The following is a 20,213-nucleotide window of genomic DNA, read 5'->3' on the forward strand; positions in this document are numbered from 1 at the left end:
GTCAATTACAGTGAGAGCCCTGCAGGCAAACTCAGGAGTCAGAGATGCTGCAGGGGGCAGGGAGGTGTCACTTGGCTCAATTACAATTCTCATTAAACACATTCTTATGGCTACTGCAGAACTGCGTGATAGTACTTCAGCCTAGTGTCTGACAAAAGAAGTGTTAGGATGGCCCTTACACCTTGTGCTGGACTCCCTTGGTGAATTAAGAATCGCTTTACAGGCCATTATACTGGAGCTGTGGTTCTCACTATGGATCAAAGGGAGCTTGCAATCCTCATCTGTGAGTGCAGCTGTGTGTCAGGTCCCACACTGGGAAATGTGCCCTCATTTCTGCGGGGCCAGACCCTGTCAGCACCCTGTTTTATGCTACAAGTGACCATTTCATTTGTTACTCTGCAGGAACTTTCCTCCTCCTCCTGGCCACCTTTATTTTTCACTTCTAGGGTTAAATTATGTGTAATGGAGTCATGGATCCAGTGCTCTTTAATTTGATCTCTTTGTTTAGGTGTTTGCCTAGAGTTCTAACTCTGAAACCCCCTGGCAATCAATTAACTTTCCAATACTCCCTTATAGAAGAAGAATTAAGGACTAGCTTTTCTATTAACAATTATATCACTTTTAAAAGGAAGCCGGTTTAGCTTTATGACTGTCTTAAAACATCAGCTTCCTCCTTTATGATCACCAGACCAGACCCAGTGTAACACTAGCTAACACCAGTAGTTTAATTACCCACTATAACTGATTACACTGTGCGATTCAATTATCAACACGTTGAAACCATTAAATGGCATTACTTGTGTATGATTAACTGGACCGCTGTCATTAATCTCTACACATTCATCCAAATACTAAATGCACCGAATAAATACACGCAGCCCACAAACACTATGACAAAGAAAGCGAAGGGTCTTATGGGAAAAATAAAAACTCAACCAATCCTCAGAGCTGCACATGGTCTTGTCAGTTTCATTGGATCTGTCGCAGGAGATTACATGATTGCACTTTTATATACGATTACTGTTGCATACTACTCCTAATTTAAATAGAAGGTGTGTTGTGGTATCTGGCACCAAGACGTTAGAAGTCCTGTAAGTTGCCAGGTGGGGCCTCCATGGATCGGACTTGTTTGTCCAGAACATCCCACAGATGCTCAATTGTATTGAGATCTGGGGAATTTGGAGGCCAAGTCAACACCTTGAACTCATCAGACCAGGCCACCTTCTTCCATTGCTCCGTGGTCCAGTTCTGATGCTCACGTGCCCATTGTAGGCGCTTTCGGCAGTGGACAGGGGTCAGCATGGGCACCCTGACTGGTCTGCGGCTACGCAGCCCCATACGCAACAAACTGCGATGCACTGTGTGTTCTGACACCTTTCTATCAGAACCAGCATTCACTTTTTCAGCAATTTGAGCTACAGTAGCTCATCTGTTGGATCGGACCACACGGGCCAGCCTTCGCTCCCCACGTGCATCAATGAGCCTTGGCCGCCCATGACCCTGTCGCCGGTTCACCGCTTTTCCTTCCTTGGACCACTTTTGAAACGTACTGACCACTGCAGACCGGGAACACCCCACAAGAGCTGCAGTTTTGGAGATGCTCTGACCCAGTCGTCTAGCCATCACAATTTGGCCCTTGTCAAAGTCGCTCAGATCCTTACGCTGCCCATTTTTCCTGCTTCTAACACATCAACTTTGAGGACAAAATGTTCACTTGCTGCCTAATATATCCCTCCCACTGACAGGTGCCATGATAACGAGATTATCAGTGTTATTCACTTCACCTGTCAGTGGTCATAATGTTATGGCTGATCGGTGTGTATATATACACTCACTGTGTTTGACCCCCTTTCGCCTTCAGAACTGCCTTAATTCTATGTGGCATTGATTCAACAAGGTGCTGAAAGCATTCTTTAGAAATGTTGGCCCATATTGATAGGATAGCATCTTGCAGTTGATGGAGATTCGTGGGATGCACATCCAGGGCACGAAGCTCCCGTTCCACCACATCCCAAAGATGCTCTATTGGGTTGAGATCTGGTGACTGCAGGGGCCAGTTTAGTACAGTGAACTCATTGTCATGTTCAAGAAACCAATTTGAAATGATTCGACCTTTGTGACATGGTGCATTATCCTGCTGGAAGTAGCCATCAGAGGATGGGTACATGGTGGTCATAAAGGGATGGACATGGTCAGAAACAATGCTCAGGTAGGCCGTGGCATTTAAATGATGCCCAATTGGCACTAAGGGGCCTAAAGTGTGCCAAGAAAACATCCCCCACACCATTACACCACCACCACCAGCCTGCACAGTGGTAACAAGGCATGATGGATCCATGTTCTCATTCTGTTTACGCCAAATTCTGACTCTACCATCTGAATGTCTCAACAGAAATCGAGACTCATCAGACCAGGCAACATTTTTCCAGTCTTCAACTGTCCAATTTTGGTGAGCTTGTGCAAATTGTAGCCTCTTTTTCCTATTTGTAGTGGAGATGAGTGGTACCCGGTGGGGTCTTCTGCTGTTGTAGCCCATCCGCCTCAAGGTTGTAGGTGTCGTGGCTTCACAAATGCTTTGCTGCATACCTCGGTTGTAACGAGTGGTTATTTCAGTCAACGTTGCTCTTCTATCAGCTTGAATCAGTCGGCCCATTCTCCTCTGACCTCTAGCATCAACAAGGCATTTTCGCCCCCACAGGACTGCCGCATACTGGATGTTTTTCCCTTTTCACACCATTCTTTGTAAACCCTAGAAATGGTTGTGCGTGAAAATCCCAGTAACTGAGCAGATTGTGAAATACTCAGACCGGCCCGTCTGGCACCAACAACCATGCCACGCTCAAAATTGCTTAAATCACCTTTCTTTCCCATTCAGACATTCAGTTTGGAGTTCAGGAGATTGTCTTGACCAGGACCACACCCCTAAATGCATTGAAGCAACTGCCATGTGATTGGTTGGTTAGATAATTGCATTAATGAGAAATTGAACAGGTGTTCCTAATAATCCTTTAGGTGAGTGTATATATAGATATAGATATAATACTTTCACATACAGACAAAGTACTTAAAGAGCACTTAAGTCCTTTATATTGAAGTAGTTATTAATATTATTCACTTCCCACAACGTTGTGTGTTAGCTGGGATAGTGTGTCACAGTGCTGTATTATTATTATTTATTCTTAAAAACATTGCCCTTCCTTCCAAATCCATTGCAATTTGTACATCTGCTTGCATTTATCTAAAACACGATCGCTGATGCTAATCTGCATACTGGCATGCACAACAATACACATATTCCATGATAATGTATGGATTCCAGGGTGCTGTCACTGTCACAGTCGTGTTGTCGTCTGTATGGTGGGGTTGAAAGACACCCTTGATCACGTCGAGGCACATCCTGCAGGCGGCGCTGTTGTTAAAATTGTAACGGCGATCAGTTTTAAAAGAATACATCCCGCTGACGTCACAGCGCCGAGGAGACGTGGCAAAGGGACGTTTAAATCCTCAGACTGGGACAGACGGGCGACCATTGTTTCCCTGCTGGAGCGCGGAGTGCGGATTCCTCGTACACACAGCGGGCTGCTTTGCTCTAACGCTTATTCACAGCGGTGTGGAAAATGGCTTCGTCGGCGAATAATGGGTCAGTCGGTAAATGGGAAGTCGTCAAGAAAAGCAAGAAGCCGAGCAGTGGCGGAAAAAACCCGAGTGAAAAGAAGCCCGGTGGGAGGAAAGCGCTCAGTGAGGCTAACCTGCCCAGGATCGACCCGGCGCGTAAGTGACGACCCTCTCTCTCCCTCTCTGCGGGTCCGGGTCCGACACCCACGGCGGGACTGACAGGTACCGCGCATCTGTTACGGCGGAAGAGCAGCCGTGATTCCTGTGAGGACATCAACTTTTAATTGCCCCCTCGCTGCCAGTGGCGTGCGGCTGTGTAGGTCAACAGCTGAGCCCAGCTGCCCAGTGGAGGGCAAATAAAACGACGGAAAAGCCTGGGGGTGGGGGGTATTATAGCCACGTTGCGATGCTTCCTAATGACCCAGCTATGGCCGCTTGTCACACTCCTGTTAAAAACCGACAGCCAATGTCTTGCGAGCCGAGGCTGGCGACCCGCCGCCGGTGTGGGCTCGGTGACCAGACGGTGCCGCGACTCCATAGTGAACCGCCCGGGCATCATCGCCAGCGGGCACAGCCAGCCCGGTGTGCCCCGGCCGTGCCAGTCCGCCCGGTGTGCAGTGGCGTGAAAAACACAGGCTGGTTCAGTAGGATCCTCGGCTGTCTGTGTTCAAGGGATGCAAGATGCCTAAGGCGACGTGTCGTTAAAAGGTTTAAACAGCGCCCGGATGTACTTACTGCTTCTCGGCTGTTTTCAGAGGTGTGATCCATGTGACTACAAATGCAACGTGTGCTTGGCGATATAGCTGTATTCTGTCTTATCTTATTATATATTATCGCCAATAAGCAAGCATCCAGGAGATGTCTGCTAGCTTGCCAGTCCTGTCTATACATGCATTCTGCGTAGTTGGGTTCATCTAATATTAATTTGCATAAAGGGAACCAGTGTTTGAATCTTTTGTATTGAGAAACAATACTGTCAAAACATCTCGTCGCTTTTGGCTTGGATATAATGGATATGGACATGGATATAATTGTTGGTCACAATCACACTAGATAGGCAGCTGTCTTACACTGTGCGCTTACATTGTGAAGGAAGGGTGTTGGTAGTTTACAGTATATCTAAACAAAAGACCACGTTTATCAATATTCAGCAGAATTCAAGCTTATTGTAACACCTTTTTAAAAACAAGGCAAAAAAGGGTTCTGCTGTCATTTGAATACAGATCTTGTTTAGTGGTGCATAGGGAAAACTCCAGTTTGGTTCTGGAGAGATAGTGAATGTGGTTCAGTTCGGTCCAGTCCAGGCTTGCTCCAGGGAGAGATGCCTGGCCTGAGCCGCATAACCAGAGCCAAGATTGTTGTGCTTCCGATTAGATATTTGAATTAAAATATCACAAAGGGTATAAAGCTCAACTAGATCGCTACCAAACTGCTAGCTGTAGATTAATGGGTGTTTCAGGGCTGCTTTGTGTTGGTGCAGTGAAGAGTGAAGGGTTTTGAATGTGTTACATTTGGCAGAGACTTTGTGGGACTGCTGAAGTCCCGGAACTGGCTGCATAATATCAGTGTTCTTTGCAAAACTGATGTCGTCTTTTTATTTCAGCTTAAATTACAGTCACTGGGATGTCTCTGTTCTGTGATTTATATATGGCGTACTTATGTACAATATATGGTGTTTTGCCTCCTCATAAAACATTACAGAATCAGATACAATATAAGGCTGCATCTGCTACTTGTCGTTGAGCAGACGTCCAAAAAAAGCTTTTTACTATTTCACTGTGAATTTTATGTGCACCTGACAGATGCTAAACTCTGTGTAAGAATCTGCAGCCTCTTTCTGTCAAATAGGATGTTTTCTAGCAGGAGTGAACAGTAGCCTGGGAGAGTTTACTTTTTTAACAGCCTTTTTGAATTCAGCAGCCTTTTGAATGGGCTCGGTGACCGCAACTTATTTATACATCCTTAAATTGTGTAATTGGTGCTGTGGCATTATTAGAGCTATATATAGCCTTTTGCTATAGTTTACAATAGTTAATGCATTGTTTTTGAAAGACTACTATGAATTGTCTATACTCAGTACTGTCAACTGGCTTATTTTATATTTTACAACCGTAATAACGTATAACTTGACGACAAATCCAGCGTTCTGGTTTTATCTGAAACAAGCACATGTGCACAGTGTTTTGATAATAGATCTCCAATCTCCAAAATGACTGGGAGGACCAACCAGGAGATCAAATGCACTAAAAATGAAATGCCTCGAGCCGCTGGGCTAGACTGGCAGATCACAAGCATGCACTGCCAGTTTGAAGCACTTTTCATTTTTCAGAAGGATTTGCCCTCTAGCTGTAGTAGTTTTTCTCTGTCCAACACTGACTCATCAGCAAGTGTGAAAATCCAATACATTAAAGAGAAGCAGACACGTTGATGGGGGATGTATTGCATTACTGCTCAGTTTCGCCATGCTAGACTGGCAAAACAGTTCGGTGATAATTTTCCTATGGCTTTCTACTTTTTAAATGCACAAATATTTCCCTTTGATCTAAGCGTGGGTTAAACTGTAGTCGTGTCCTTTTTCGATTTGGTTCAGCCATAGCTGTGTGAAATCATAGTCAGCGGAGCAAGTTTTTTTTTTTAACTAGGAACTGAAACCAGCCATCTAAGCTGGTATCACAAGATACCTAAACTTAAAATAAATGTGTATCTCTACAAATACTTAAAACGTTTACTTTTATTTCCTTGAATTGATCCCTTTTTTCCACAGTAGGGAATATACCAATTCACGAAAGTCTGTAGTGGTTTGTTAAACTTTCAAAGCATTTTACTTCTCATGCTACGTAGCATTTCTGTGAAGAGAGGAGGCGTCCTATATGGTAGCCAATCGGAGAACAAGTTGCTGTTGTATTCTTGCATCATCTTGTGAAATGTCAAAGCTGCCAAACTCTACAGCACAGATGCCTATTGGCAGGTCCCTGGCATCGCTCATTTGAGTTACACTCACTCTTCTCCCACTTCATGCAGCTCCCTTGAAAACTTCTGAAACGATCTACGAAGGCTTTGAGAGAATGGGGAAGAAACAAAATAAAGAACAGGTGCCACCAGCACCCAGCCCTGAGCAACAGCAGAAAAAAAACAGCGCCGGAAAGCAGGCGAAGAAATCCCCTGGAAGCGATGGACGACAGAAACTGGCCAAGTTTAAATCCCTGGAGGAAGCTGTGAAGGCTGTGAGTATGCTTGTATTCATGTGTATGAATCTTTCTTTACAAAAAAACTAAATAATATTATTAAAATAAATAAATAAATGAAACCACAAATATTTGCCTTCCTAGTGCCTTTGATAGCACATTCAAATTAAAATAAGGTGTTTTCATACAATCTGCCTCTTGTACTATAGCGCAAGTTTGCCTCTGTAAAACCAGATTAGCAAAGGTCTACACAGGGGGAATATGAAATGCAAAGGTTGGATTTTCTAAAGATACTGTGTCTATCCAAGAACATTTTGGCAACATACACGTTGAGCTTCAGCAGTTAAGAGTTATTTCTCTTAACCCAAGTCCATTGCTGTAATGATTAAAACACAGTCCTCTGCCCTAAAATGAATATTTTTCTTTAGTGGTTATACAATATAATGGACATAAATGCATGACGTTTGTGACTTGTATGAAATGGCACAGGGTGTATTTATTTGGTTTGTTTGAATTCTTGTATTTATACATAACTGTTAGTTGTAAGCTGCTTAAGCCATCTTTTTATTTTACTATTTGAGGGATTTATACTGTTCTCAGTTGTGGTTTGTACTACAGCATTACCATTTCATACAGCTGAAACTTACCCGATGCAAAACCCTCCCCTCCATACAAGTCATCCTGTCTGTCGTGTATCAGGAAGTTTCCCTTCCTTGCTCTGTGCTTTCGTCTCTGGTTTTGCTTCATGACAAAGTCCACACGTGTGTAGATGACCTAAGCTTTCAATAGCATCCAGTCATAACCTCTTGGCCTGGGGCAGCTGGGAGGACATCACAGTCAGCAGTATCCCTTCTTTTGTTGAGCAGAACCAGGTGTGGGGAGGGCTGGGTGTTTGGCCAGCTCTCACAGGAGGCTCACTCCAGTTGTCTGGTCTGTTTTCTCCAGCTTGACGTTTCGGAGCTGCAGCAGGAGCTGGAGAAGAGCCAGAGCCTCTTTCCGGAGAACCCGTCGGTTTGGGTGAAGGACTTGGCTGGCTACCTCAACTACAAACTGCAAGCCCCCGAGGTCGACCCCACACTCAGCAACCACCCGTACGGTCAGTGCCTCGCGCTGGGTTCAGGCGGTCCCCTCTAAGCTCGGTGGAAGTCATGGCACCTGTTTTCATCCCATTGCTTAGGGAAAATAATTGTCATTGAGCTGAAAGAATGAGAGGCTTATCTGTGAAGTGGTTCATTTTCAGAAGCTAAAGCACTGATTCTTACCTTCTACGGTATTCATTTATGGCTTTAATCGCTATACTAAAGGTTCAGAGCTCTGCCAACTCTTCCAAAAACAGTAGTGTTAAATTTTGCAATGTACTCTGCACTAGTGGTTCCCAGTTACATTTCCGGGTGGCTCACTGCTGGGACCCCAATATGGACCTTGGAGGCATGAGGGAATTACATGTAACACACATGCAAAAAATGTATTCCGATTACATCCCTAGTACATAAGAACGAATACCTCCAATGAATTGCCATATGTTTTGGATTGCCGAAATTCTCTGGATGTAAACATAGCCAGTGAGAATGTGCTATTCCACTGTGAGATGTCAAATGTGTTTTGGTTGTGTTGAAGGGCAAGGTGTAATTCCTGAATGCAGTCAAACCTGCTAGGTGATGCAGCCCTTTTAGGGGCCCAGTGCTGTGGTTCATATCTTCTCCACTAGGCTCGTCTGCAGGACGTGCTCTTGTCCCCGGGCTGAGTGAGGCTCTGCAGCCTAAGAAGAATGAACGCTATACTTGTCTCCTTCTTAGAGTACCAAGACTGTGTGAAGATAGAGATCCCCACCCTATAATTACAGCTCCAGTTTTGCCCTCCACATGCTGCTTAATATTGCTGGCAACCAACTGATCAGTTTTTCTGCTTTTAAGTGTTCTGTTGTGGTGTAAGTGTATTGCTTTGCCCACTCTTCTCTGCAGTGTTGCAAGCAGCTGTTCTGGACATGGTCAAAGCTCCCAAGCTGCACCACAAAATGTCAAAAGCCATCTATCCACCTAGTTATACTTTCTGTTCCCATGAAGACTGGCTTTCAAAACCTGTCTTCTCAGTGTCTCCTCCCAACAGTCCAGAGTTTTAGTGCAATATATGTAGCCTGGTTATTTATACTGCGTCATAGTGTGTTAGTGTGTGTTAATCAGGTCCACAGAGGTGTGTGTTGTATACAATGCAGAGCAATGTAGAAATTGAAAAATGTGACCAGATGGTTAAAAAAACGGGGTTGGTAGTGTAGGCCCAGACAAGATGCAGTCAGTGTTTGATTAAAAAAAAAAAAAAAAAAAAAACTCTGTACCTCTGTAGTCCCATTTGTTAGATTAATAAGTTTGCATCAGGTGGAAATTTCCTCATTGAAATGTAAGCAGCCAGATCAGATCTGTGTTGCATGTGGAGTATGTAATTTAGTGCTGATTACACTGAGAGGTGTGTGTGTCCGTGCGTGTGCGGACTGAAATTAATCTATGGCTTTTATGCAAATAATGTGCCAGAGAGGAGTGAATCGGGGAATCTTGAGTCCCTGGAATCCTCTGCATGTTTTGTACAGTAATCATAGTCTAAACATTGACATTTAGTGCAACTCCTCTTTCCTCCAGTACCTTTCTAATATGTCTACAAACTCCCCCATTTGGCTGTTGCCTTATTGTTCTTCTGTGCTCTATTTCCATTTAAGTTGCACAAGAAGAATTTCAGTACTTGTTCCAGAACTGTCTGCTGCTGGTAGTGAGATTCTGGGAGTTGTTTTAATAAAACTGATAGAAATACATCCATTACAGACTTTATTAAATGCAGTTTTGCTGGCTTCAGCAGACACTCTGGCAGTGGATGCAGAGCACAGTTGCTGTATCTGTACAAATGTGTGTAGGTACCGTTTTTTTAGAGGTCCCCCAAACACCAGGCATATCAAACTAGTATTCCTATAACTGTCAGTATTTCCTCTGTATGCAGGCAGGAGTCAGTGTATCGATGAATCTGTGATCAAAGTGGGGTTTTCTGCTGTTAGCGTAGCCTTATAATAACCGTACGTTTTGTCTGTTTCACTGACTGAACTGTTTTTCCTGGACAGATTACCCTTACAGCCTGGCAAGCAAAGATCTGAAGAACATCATTAAGGTCCTGCTGGGGAAGTGCTCTCACTCCTTACAGGAATTCTTTGATCACTGCATCTACACCATGCTGCGTGAGCTAGACAAGCCCTCAGGTACAGTGCCCTCTGACCAGCAGCTGCCTGATGTTTTACTGTATAAAAAGATGATTGTGGTCTAGAGTTTGATACTCATGTCCTTTAGCATCATACCTGGAATCCTGCCACCTGGAGAGGAAAAGTGACCCGTTTCTGTACCTGCACAGTCCCAGCTAGCTCCCCCGCCATGATTAACTCCCCATCTCTGCCACAGCAGGCAATTCCATAGGGTTCAATATTAACTTCCCTTTTGTGCATCTTCTCCACACTAACCGAACGTGTGTATATTATTCCGCTACATAACAAACGATTTTGCTAAGGTTTTGTAAAAGGGGTTTCAGCAGGTGGTTAAAGTGCCTTACGGAGAACAGTGCTTCACCTGAAAAGTGTAGTGGGAAAAAGGTGTAGTGGGAGCCCATTATTACATCTTCAGTGTTAATTCCAAATACATTCACATTTAAATTTAAAACTTTTGTTCTCTCCATAAAAGTTTAAAATGCAATTACATTGAATAGGAAGCATTGGCATTAATTAAAATTACCCTTCTCAGTAGACCCACTACTACATTCAAATAAATTATTACAGACTGAAACACGGCAGGTGGGATGTGTTCAGACTCGGAGCAGCTTCAGGAAAATGCACTAAAATGCAAATAATTTTATTTTATCGTTGCCTTACTAGATTGAAAATAATTGTTTTGCATGTCTGAAATGGTAACTCAAACTACATTGACTCATGTTGTCTTCTCTCTCCATGTATGCTTCAATGGTGTATTTTATTCATGTGTGTTGCATGGGCTCTGTATTTCTACTACTAGTCTGGCAGAAGTGTTGTCTTGGATGTGTTGTTGGATTAGTTTCCGTTTTTTTGTGTACAGCAGAGCTGAAACGAGTTCAGATCAGCCCTCCTGTCCGCCGTGCTGACACTGCTGCCTGGCCAGAGTCCTGGGCCACCGCCAGCCCCACACAGTCCTGCCTTATCCAATCACACTGGCCCAACTGTCTTTTCACCCCCACTGTGCGTTAGAGCACAAGAGACAGCTGGACAAGGGCTGTGACCCGCTGCCTGTCTGCTGTGACGATGTCTGGGGGGAGGCTTCTACAAAGGGGATACTGAGAGTCGTCTTTACTTTCCCCTGGATGAGCACTAACCTAATATAATGCTTTGTGACACAGGTGAAACGCTGCATGGCTACAGGATCTGCATTCAGGCCATCATGCTTGACAAACCCAAAATCGCCACGCTGAACCTGGCCGATGTGAGTACATGCCAACGTGCGGTTTAATGACTCTCACAGGGACGTGGTGTAAGCGATAGGAATTTCATCATCTGTGGAAATTTTTATGCTTAAACAGTTTCTTATGTTGCCTAATAGTTTGTAATCTATGGAAATGAGCTTTAAACTTTTTATATCGAATTCCCAAAGGTTTAGGATTGCATCGCTCAGGGGCTGGCAGTCATTACTGCCACGCGAACTGATATGCTTCTCAAATTACATCGTTTAACCCAAAACATTGATTTACCCTTTTCTTTTCATGTATTCTAGCAATGACTCTGTAACTGTGGAGGTAATTTCATATTTTCTGTTAAGTACATTTTTAACCCATACACCTCACTTGAGATTGCGAAGGCTGTCTGCAGTGTTTTAAGGAATCGGCTTGCATGCAAAGTCACAGCTGCTTTCCTCTTTCTGTACTGGTAACCCCTGGCTGACCAAAAAAGTTTAAAAATGACTTGATTCATCTCTCTCCTGTACTGGCACATTAGAGTTGACAGGGCACCAGTAAGAGGCAGAAGCCAGCTTCCTTTATTTGATGGCGGAGGTTTGGGCTGCATATGAACAGGATAGGGAGTGCTGTCCGATTGTCGTGATGCATGGATATTTTCATGTTTGCAGTGAAATCATAGCCATGGTACCTCCTCTTCTTCACAGCACTTGGAGCTTCTGCGCTCTCATCAGAACAGGCCGGTGAAGTGCCTCACGATCATGTGGGCTTTGGGACAGGCTGGGTTCACAGACCTCACTGAGGGACTCAAAGGTGAGCTGCTTTTCCATTGCTACCCATACTGGCCAAGAAAGAAGAGAAGAGAGTTAATATAATTAAATGGTATATTCTTGCCATAATTAAACAACTTAATGATCTGGTTTTATTATAAAAAAACGACAAAACAAATATTTAAAGTGTCCAACCTTCCCCCGCCCCACCCCGTTCTCTTATGGAGTGTAATGTTGTGAAGCATTTGAGGTTTTCTTTTCTTTTTTTTTCTACTTTGTATTTAAATGCCTGCAGAGAGACCCTAAAATAAAGCCATCTTCATGACTGCATTTCCCCAGCTTATTTTAAAACCATGCAATAGCTGGGCAAAGGCCAAGATTGATTTGGCAAAGACAGTTGGTCAGAGTTCAGTTGTATGAAAAAGCCTAGTCATCACAAAGAACCCAGTTCTTACATTTTTCTTCTCTTTAAAACTGGTTTTGCAAGATCCCCCCCCCCCCTCCAAGTCATGCAGAACATTGTGACATGGCTGCAGGGGGCTCAACGTCCTCAAATCTTCAAATCTTGTGTGTGCATGTTTTGTCTGTAATCGGTCTAATCACCTTCTTTCCCACCATTAATTCATAATTATATTGATAATTGTCTTGACAGCTTCCTCTCTACACCCTTCTATTTGTCTTGATAGTTTAACTCCATGTTTATGTACAGTAAATATAAAATCCCATTAATTATTTGATTAGGAGTCTAGAAGCCAGTTTCAGTGCTAAGGTCCCGTTTTAAAGAATTCCACATGGTGATCGACACCCTCTTTTTCATAGAATTGCATTTTCACGTGTACAAGAACCTCACACAAGGGCTGCTTAATTAAAAGGTTTGTCTTGCTTTATCTTTCCAGTGTGGCTTGGCATCATGCTACCGGTTCTCGGCATCAAAGCACTGTCGTCTTATGCCATTGGATACTTGGAAAGGCTGCTAATGTGAGTTTGTATATCTTGATGGTGAATACTTTTCTTCAGACATGCACATGCAATTATCATGGCTTCCTCATTAGAACTAAAGATGCTCTTTCTAACTTTTACTTGACGTTTTACTTGATTCTTTGTGTCTCTGCTGTGAAGGCAGTAACTGAAAATGTGTAGTTTTCTTTTGAAGGGCAGATCCTAGCTCCCTTTTTGTGGATGGTGGTTGACTTTATGTTACTCATGCGATAGTCTACCTTTGCACATAGAGATAAGACCATTCCATGATGGTCTATAATCGCTTTGGTGTGGTCCCTCCCTCCTCGTGCATAATTCATTGGAATATCTGGTGTTCTTTTTCCTGGAGGAGTTTTCTAAATGTTGTTTTCTGATATTTTGTGTGGGTGTGATGTTTGGGTTGTTAGATGCTGTGTTTCACTGTTCTGGTAGCTCAATAATACAACAAGTACATAAGTGAACTTTCAGGTAGGGTAGGTAATGAGTAATTTGTCAGTACTTCACTGATGTTTGAATAAAGGAAGATTAGTGTAACAGATTTGCATAATACCTGCAGCTATCAGTTTGTTTCTTCTCCCCTTCTCCAAAATATTTACTTTCTTGCTTTGTAGGTTGCACGCTAACTTAACCAAAGGCTTTGGGATAATGGGACCAAAGGAGTTCTTTCCTCTGCTGGATTTTGCCTACATGCCCAAGAACGCACTGATGCCCAGGTAACGGGGGACAGAAACATTCTCCACCTGTCATTCAATGGAGCACTGTCTCCTCTTTGCATGGTATTTGGATATCTAGTTATGTGGAATAAAATAACCTTCACATGACTCATTGTTTAAGCTGTAGCACATCAATGTATTGCTTGGGGAAGAAGCTATCTAACTACCAACTCTCTTGCATGCTGCCTAAATATGTGTCCTTGAATAAGTGTCTGGAGAAGTGTGGTCTGCCAGTGTGATGCACAGCCCCGTCTGTGTTAGTCTACAGGAGCAGCTGAGGCGGCTGTACCCCAGGCTGAAGGCGCTGGCGTTCGGAGCCAAACCGGAGTCTACTCTGCACACCTACTTCCCATCCTTCCTCTCCAGGGCCACCCCCAACTGCCCGGCCGACATGAAAAAAGAGGTACGTAACCGACATGAAGTGCAGGGAGCCGAACTCTGTAACTGAACCAGACTTGTACCATGAAACCAACCGGTCTCTGTGTCCGCATGCAGCTCCTGACCAGTCTGACGGAGTGCCTGTCGCTGGACCCGCAGAGCCTCAGTGTTTGGAGGCAGTTGTACACCAAGCATCTTTCGCAGTCCAGGTGAGCAATCTTTCCATCAACGCTCGGGCCACAGGTGACATTTAGAACCACTTGCAATCCGGGTTTAAAAGAGCGAGGACCTCGGCTTTGACTGTGGATGTGAGAGGAGCTTCTGTTCCAAGCAGGGATTATAAATGAAGCTTTGTTTCTCTTTGTGGTCTTCCAGAAGCAGCTTTTCTGCAGCATTGTCTATGTGCCTTTGACATTTTACCAGTCCATGAGGTAGAAAGGGATATCTTGCCCATGGGAATAGTTCTTTGCATAATCCACAGATGTAACCTTTTTCCCTAAAGTGTTGAGCAGTTTTTAGTATGAAACCATATAAGTGGTTTAATTTTTACCCTCTCAACCAGAACAGACTGTTCAGGATCTTTCCAGGAACTGTCCACTGAGACCTGCCTCTTTCCACACAATTTAATTACAGCTGTTGTCTTGAGAAATGGTTGCAGGTGGTGTGTTGTGGCACAGTACACTCCTGTGGCTGTTTAGGAAAGCAGAGTGAACTCAAATGAAAGGCACAGTAGAAAGAAAACCCTGATTACCTACACACAGGCATTTTCATTTCCTGTGCAATAAATGAGGATTCTCTGTTGCAATCAGACTGTTAAAGCTTTTTTCTTTCTCCCCATTCTCAGCCTTCTACTGAATAATCTCCTTCAGTCTTGGAATAGGTTATCGCCAAAGGTAAGCATTACTCCATGCACTTGTATGTGCTTTCAAAGCCAAGGCTTCCTCTCCATGGGTGAAATTTGACATTGTCCAAATAACAAAACATAATCAACACAGCGCTCAACCATGCTCTTTATTAACGAGTATGATATAAGTATTTCTACAGAATGGGGGAGAGGTGTTTGTGAACGGTCCCTGTCCTTGCCTCAGTATTGTTTCCATGAGGTTGTAGAGTTAGATCAGATTAGCACTGTCCTGCCGTGTGTCTGAGACGTGTTGTTAATATTATGTAGTTTTGTTTTTAGATTGCTGTCAAGAAAAGGGACTGGAAACTGTGATGGAAAATTGAATGGATATTAATTTCAGTAACATATGACTTTTTCTTCTGTACTTAATCTCTGCTTTCTTTCCTTTTGCTTTCCTCCAGCTTCGTAAATCTCTGCAGGAAACTGTGCAGTCGTTCAAAGTGACCAATGAGGAAATGATGGCCTCTGCCAATTCACAGGATGTGAAAGACTGTAACACACTGTGCAATGTAAGAGCCTCTGCATCTCCATCATTTACAGTAACTGCTAACCCATGTATTCTTGTGATTAAAATGGGACTCAGTGGCAATGCAATTGGAGGTTTGAATGTAGCGTTTGCTTATGTACAAATCATACAAATGTTCACTAAGGCAAGTGCATTATCTGGGGCTGAATCTGTTGTTGTGCTTCACCCAGAGTCTGCAGTCCAAGATGAAGAGTCAAGGCTTCCCTTGGTCTCGCCTGCTGCTGGCGGTACTGGTGTTTGCTGTTGGTTTTTTCATCTATGACATAAGGTCACATGGGTCTTTCAAAGGTGAGCTCTGTTTTTATGTTGTTCTTGTTCTTATCAGAGTGATTGAGCTTCTTGGCCTCGGGGTAGCAAACCCCGCAAATCTTGGCAGGGATGCTGCTTGGTGAAACAATGTTCGGAGTACACTTTTTTTTAATTCGATAAGCATCCCTTTTTAAATCCCTAATTGTTAACTCAAATCCTCAAAGATCCCAGTGTGAGAACAGTGAAAACAAAACAATGCTTCCTTGTCTTCCAACTTCAATGGGCAGTCAAGCTGTTTGGCCTTCATCATTACAATTCCCAAATGCACAGATCTCTAGCGCCGCATGGAACTTGCTAACAGTGTCTGGTCCTACAGATGCCCATCCAGCAGCTGGAGTTTGGCTGCTAAGGGGCTCTTCCAGCTTGGCTCCACTCATTGGCAGCAGTGGTGTTTTTTGTTTCCCCACTGTTGACTGGCATTAACAGCCTTGTAGCTGAAGGCCTGGATTTGGCCCAGCCCTTGATGTAGGCCATGTGCAACTGAATCGAAATGGGTGACATCCCGAACTGCAGCCGTGTTGAAATGAGATGAGCAAACCACACACCTCCTGGTGTAGCGTGTTATTGTATGTTATTGCTTCCTGGCGATACTGATACATTGGTTTCCCCTGTTGTATTTTGTTTTCAGACTGTATTTGTAAATGCCTTATTTTTACTAGATTTGAATATTCAGATATAAAGGTCAGAGGCAACCTTACCACTTGTTCCTCTATGAGAAAAATTCACCAACCAGTATTGCAGGCTTGTTGAGAGCTCTAGGAGATTCATTTCACAATTATGTCCATGTGTCACTTTATGAAATGCCATGTACTGTTTCCTGATGGTTAACTCTGAACTCTGATTTGCAGCTTCTTCCTGTGCACATGTGCTTCGCCGGTCAGGAATGATGTCGGTCTCTCAGCAGGCCTGGAGTAAAGTCTCTCATTATTCTCAGGAGGGATACAGGTGAGTTGTGTGGGTTTCCCCTGTGCAACCAAGGCCATGTCAAGCCTGGAAAGTTCTGGCAGACTTGGAGCTGTCTGTGGGGATGACCTTGCCCTTTTTATGAAGTTTTTTTTATTTATGTATATCTTCTCCACTTCTAACGATGTTTTTTTGGTCCATTTGTTTTGTAGTTGGCTGGAGACAAACGCACCACAATACTACTCTCAAGCGGTCACTACTGTGGGCCCCGTTTTGGAAGCAACTTGGGAAAAGACCAAGATGGCAACTGCCTACCTCGTGGAGCAGTGCTCAGTCCAGGTCATGTGGATCAGAGAGAACATGCCGAGGTTTATCGAATGGGTAAGAGAAAACGAGTGATGTGTAGTAATCTATTTGAGATTCGCTGGGGAAGAGATATAATGTATACAGTTCATCTATATCAAGATTCTCAGTTTGAACATAACTGAATGTGATTGTGCTCAAAAACGAAATTGAGTTGTATTGTTTTTTTCCCCATTTTATGAATCTAGCTCAATTCCAACATCCCAGATGCTGTGTTTCAGTTTATTGAATATTTGAAGCAGTTGCTGCTGGTCCTCCATCAGAATTACCTACAGCCAGCTATGGTGTATATGAAATCATCCTTTGAACAGGGATGGCAAACATTTGTAGATTCTTGCAAGTAAGTTTCAACCTCACTCATTTATATTAATGATTGAAGGAAATGAATGCTGTGCTTTTTGTGTTTTACAGAATATATATTATGCGTCCTTTAAGCTAGATCTTTCAGGACCACAGAATAATCATAGAAATACAAAAAATATATACAAAAAAATAGTTTGGTCAGCACTGGTACGTAACCATTAATCATTCAATTTCCTTTCCATTTGCAGTGGAGAAGTATCCCTGCCCTGTGTTCAGAAACATTTGATATCCATATCTAATTCCACCTGGACATACCTGCAGAACACGACCCTTGCTGTTAAAAACTGGGCGTTTGCCGTGATCTCCAGACAGTAAGGAGCGTTTGTAACCCAGAGACTTGAGTTCCTTGTGTTCTCCTGACCAGGGAAAAACCACCAGTGCTTTTTAACAAGTGCTCAAAGAAGGACTTTGCAGAAGATGGAGCTGACACTTTTGTCAAACTGCATGACATTTTGTATCCTCTCATATTTTCTACCTACGGTTTGATTACTTTGGGGGTGCACAGAATTTTGTTTTTTAAAGGGTTTTCGGGTTTATAAATGTCAACCAGTGTTATTTCAAGGTGACTTACCAAAAGGGGAAAATATATGGACTGAAGGGCAACTGCTTTCGCTTGGAAAATCAGACATCTTGCATTTAATCTCTTTTAATGATTTCAGTTGAACACTGGCCACGGTTAGTTACAGACATTATTATTTTTATGAATGTCCTTTTCTTGCCAAATGTTGGTAAGAAAGAGAACCCTTAGAAATTAATCACATGAAAGACCTTCAATAATCTCTAAACTAATCTGTGAATGAACTATTAAATTGTCCTTGTAGAGAAACTTTGGAAGGTTTTTTTTTTTTTTAAATCTAGCTTCTTCTCAGTTGGACATTTTGAAATCTTTATACATGACATTTTTATTTTCTACAATCTGTATTGAATATCCACAGTGAAAGAGCACTGGACTGTATATTGTGATGACTGCTGCTGCTACTGTATTATATTTTCACATCAAGCTAATTGTTCTAGTAGGGTGACTAGTTAAAATTGACCTACCTCCTGACTGGAAGACCCAGATGAGTATTCTGTCCCCTGTGACCTTCGTGATAGTTTGAGTGCTTTGAAATGTGCTTCTCTCATCCCTGTGAAAGAAGATATTTTCTTTTAGCCGAAGAAGTTATCGACGGACAATTCTCTGAACTGAAAGCCAGAGCGGAGAGAGAACTGCACGGGAACCTGTTGAGAGTTGACACCACTCATCAGGAGCTAAAACTGCCCGGGCTGTGTTGATTGAAGTGTTATGAGTGAGATTACGATCCAGATGGCCTTTTTGTGGTTATTGTGCAAAGAAGCAAACGATCCAGTTGTCCTTTGCAGTGTACGAAATGTAGCCCTCCATTAGATTTTGATATTTCCTGCTGCTTTACTTCACCTGACCTAAAATGAGAATTGTAAGCCAGAGCAGAATTATTTGCATGTGGTTATTCACATTTTAGTATCATAGGTCTTCACCACAGTGTTTTAAAATAAAATTATTGCTCCCCACTTCTACTGTTGTCTTATGCATTGAGAAAATGGTGTATACTTGTGTGTGGAAGTCCAGACTCTGTCTGGAACTGAGCTATAAGCCCAGAGAATCTGAGTGAATCTGAATAAATGTCACTGCTGAACTCTGAGTTGCTTGTCTGCGTGTTTTTAATAATCTCCTTGTGTGGTAAAGCTTATCTTGGCCTTGCAAATACTGTGATACTTGGTGGTTTTGATCTTATGTTGATATAGTTAAACTACTGAATGAATGGAAACCCTTTGACACTTGGATGTGGGGGTGATGCTGAAAACCATAATTTATGATTTTGATGGAGAAAAATTTTTAACTTAGTTTTTTCTGTTTCCATACTTTTCTTGTGTGATGTGCTGAATGATTATGATTATTATTTTAAGAGAAATGTATGTAGATCAAAGCCAAGTGAGAGTTTTGTATGAGATGTCACTCAATAGGTTACATTTGACTTTTAAGTATTAAAAAAATGAAGAGGCAAAGTGGAGTGAAACAATAGAGATTTGACTTCAGTGTAAGTGTACATTACAGTAGAATATTATGTGACAAACCAGTACTACATTATATTACGCTTTATGATCAATCACTGTATTAGTACAGTAAGTACAAAGTGAAAATGGCCTCCAAGACTAATATGTAAAAGCTCAATAGTGCTTTTGAGCAGTGAAATACAGGACAAGCAAAATTGTTATACAGGGATAAAGGTGTGGTAGGATCTTTCAAAAGAACCCGACTCCGCCGGCTGGGTTCTCAGCCCTATTAGCACTAGTCATGGACTAGCTCATGTTATTTTAGGCAAAGTAGTCCCAGGGAGAGGATCAGGCAGGTTGACCCCCTGGTGCATGAGTCAGTTCCTGCCTCTTCACCTGCCCATTGTGCCACTGGACACGGGTGGTCTGGTTCACCTCTACCAGCTGCAGGGTGGTGCTCCACATGATGGCCCCATTGGCCAGGATCAGCTGCCGGATCTTGCGGTAATCTTGCAAGATCAGAGACCATCTCGTCAATGAGCCCTTCCCCTTCTGGGAGCTTTGTGGATCCCACACAGCCTGACAAAGATGGCCTCCACAAGACGGCAGCAGTCTGGCCAGTGGGCAAGCGAAGCAGTCGACGCCAGCCCACACTGCTTCAGGCTCTCCGCTCCAGGGGTGGACACGGCCTTCTTCTCAGGAGACCGGAACCTGGCAGCGAACGAGACAGTCACTAATGTGAGATAAAAG

At 43.2% G+C, this 20,213-nt stretch overlaps 1 protein-coding gene across 1 annotated transcript; it reads left to right on the forward strand.

Moving 5' to 3' along the window:
- The first annotated feature begins 3,482 nt into the window (after nt 1-3,482).
- tmem214 (transmembrane protein 214) lies at nt 3,483-19,111 on the forward strand. Its single transcript, XM_066707073.1, has 17 exons — nt 3,483-3,771; nt 6,637-6,839; nt 7,746-7,896; nt 9,901-10,035; nt 11,193-11,275; nt 11,951-12,056; nt 12,910-12,991; nt 13,603-13,704; nt 13,966-14,107; nt 14,200-14,291; nt 14,927-14,975; nt 15,388-15,495; nt 15,683-15,800; nt 16,670-16,766; nt 16,937-17,105; nt 17,276-17,427; nt 17,639-19,111. The coding sequence occupies exons 1-17, from the start codon at nt 3,618-3,620 to the stop codon at nt 17,763-17,765; spliced, it is 2,070 nt and encodes a 689-aa protein (XP_066563170.1). The 5' UTR covers nt 3,483-3,617; the 3' UTR covers nt 17,766-19,111.
- Nucleotides 19,112-20,213: the final 1,102 nt, after the last annotated feature.

This window comes from Amia ocellicauda, chromosome 1 (genome assembly GCF_036373705.1).
Source record: "Amia ocellicauda isolate fAmiCal2 chromosome 1, fAmiCal2.hap1, whole genome shotgun sequence".
Lineage (NCBI taxonomy): Eukaryota > Metazoa > Chordata > Actinopteri > Amiiformes > Amiidae > Amia > Amia ocellicauda.

What these genes read in the sequence shown, in the direction of transcription:
- tmem214 (XM_066707073.1), top strand. Translation starts at nt 3,618, where the DNA reads ATGGCTTCGTCGGCGAATAATGGGTCAGTCGGTAAATGGGAAGTCGTC. An exon ending in CCACGCTGAACCTGGCCGAT is followed by an intron (nt 11,276 to 11,950) that starts GTGAGTACATGC and finishes TCTTCTTCACAG; the next exon opens with CACTTGGAGCTTCTGCGCTC. An exon ending in CCTCACTGAGGGACTCAAAG is followed by an intron (nt 12,057 to 12,909) that starts GTGAGCTGCTTT and finishes TTATCTTTCCAG; the next exon opens with TGTGGCTTGGCATCATGCTA.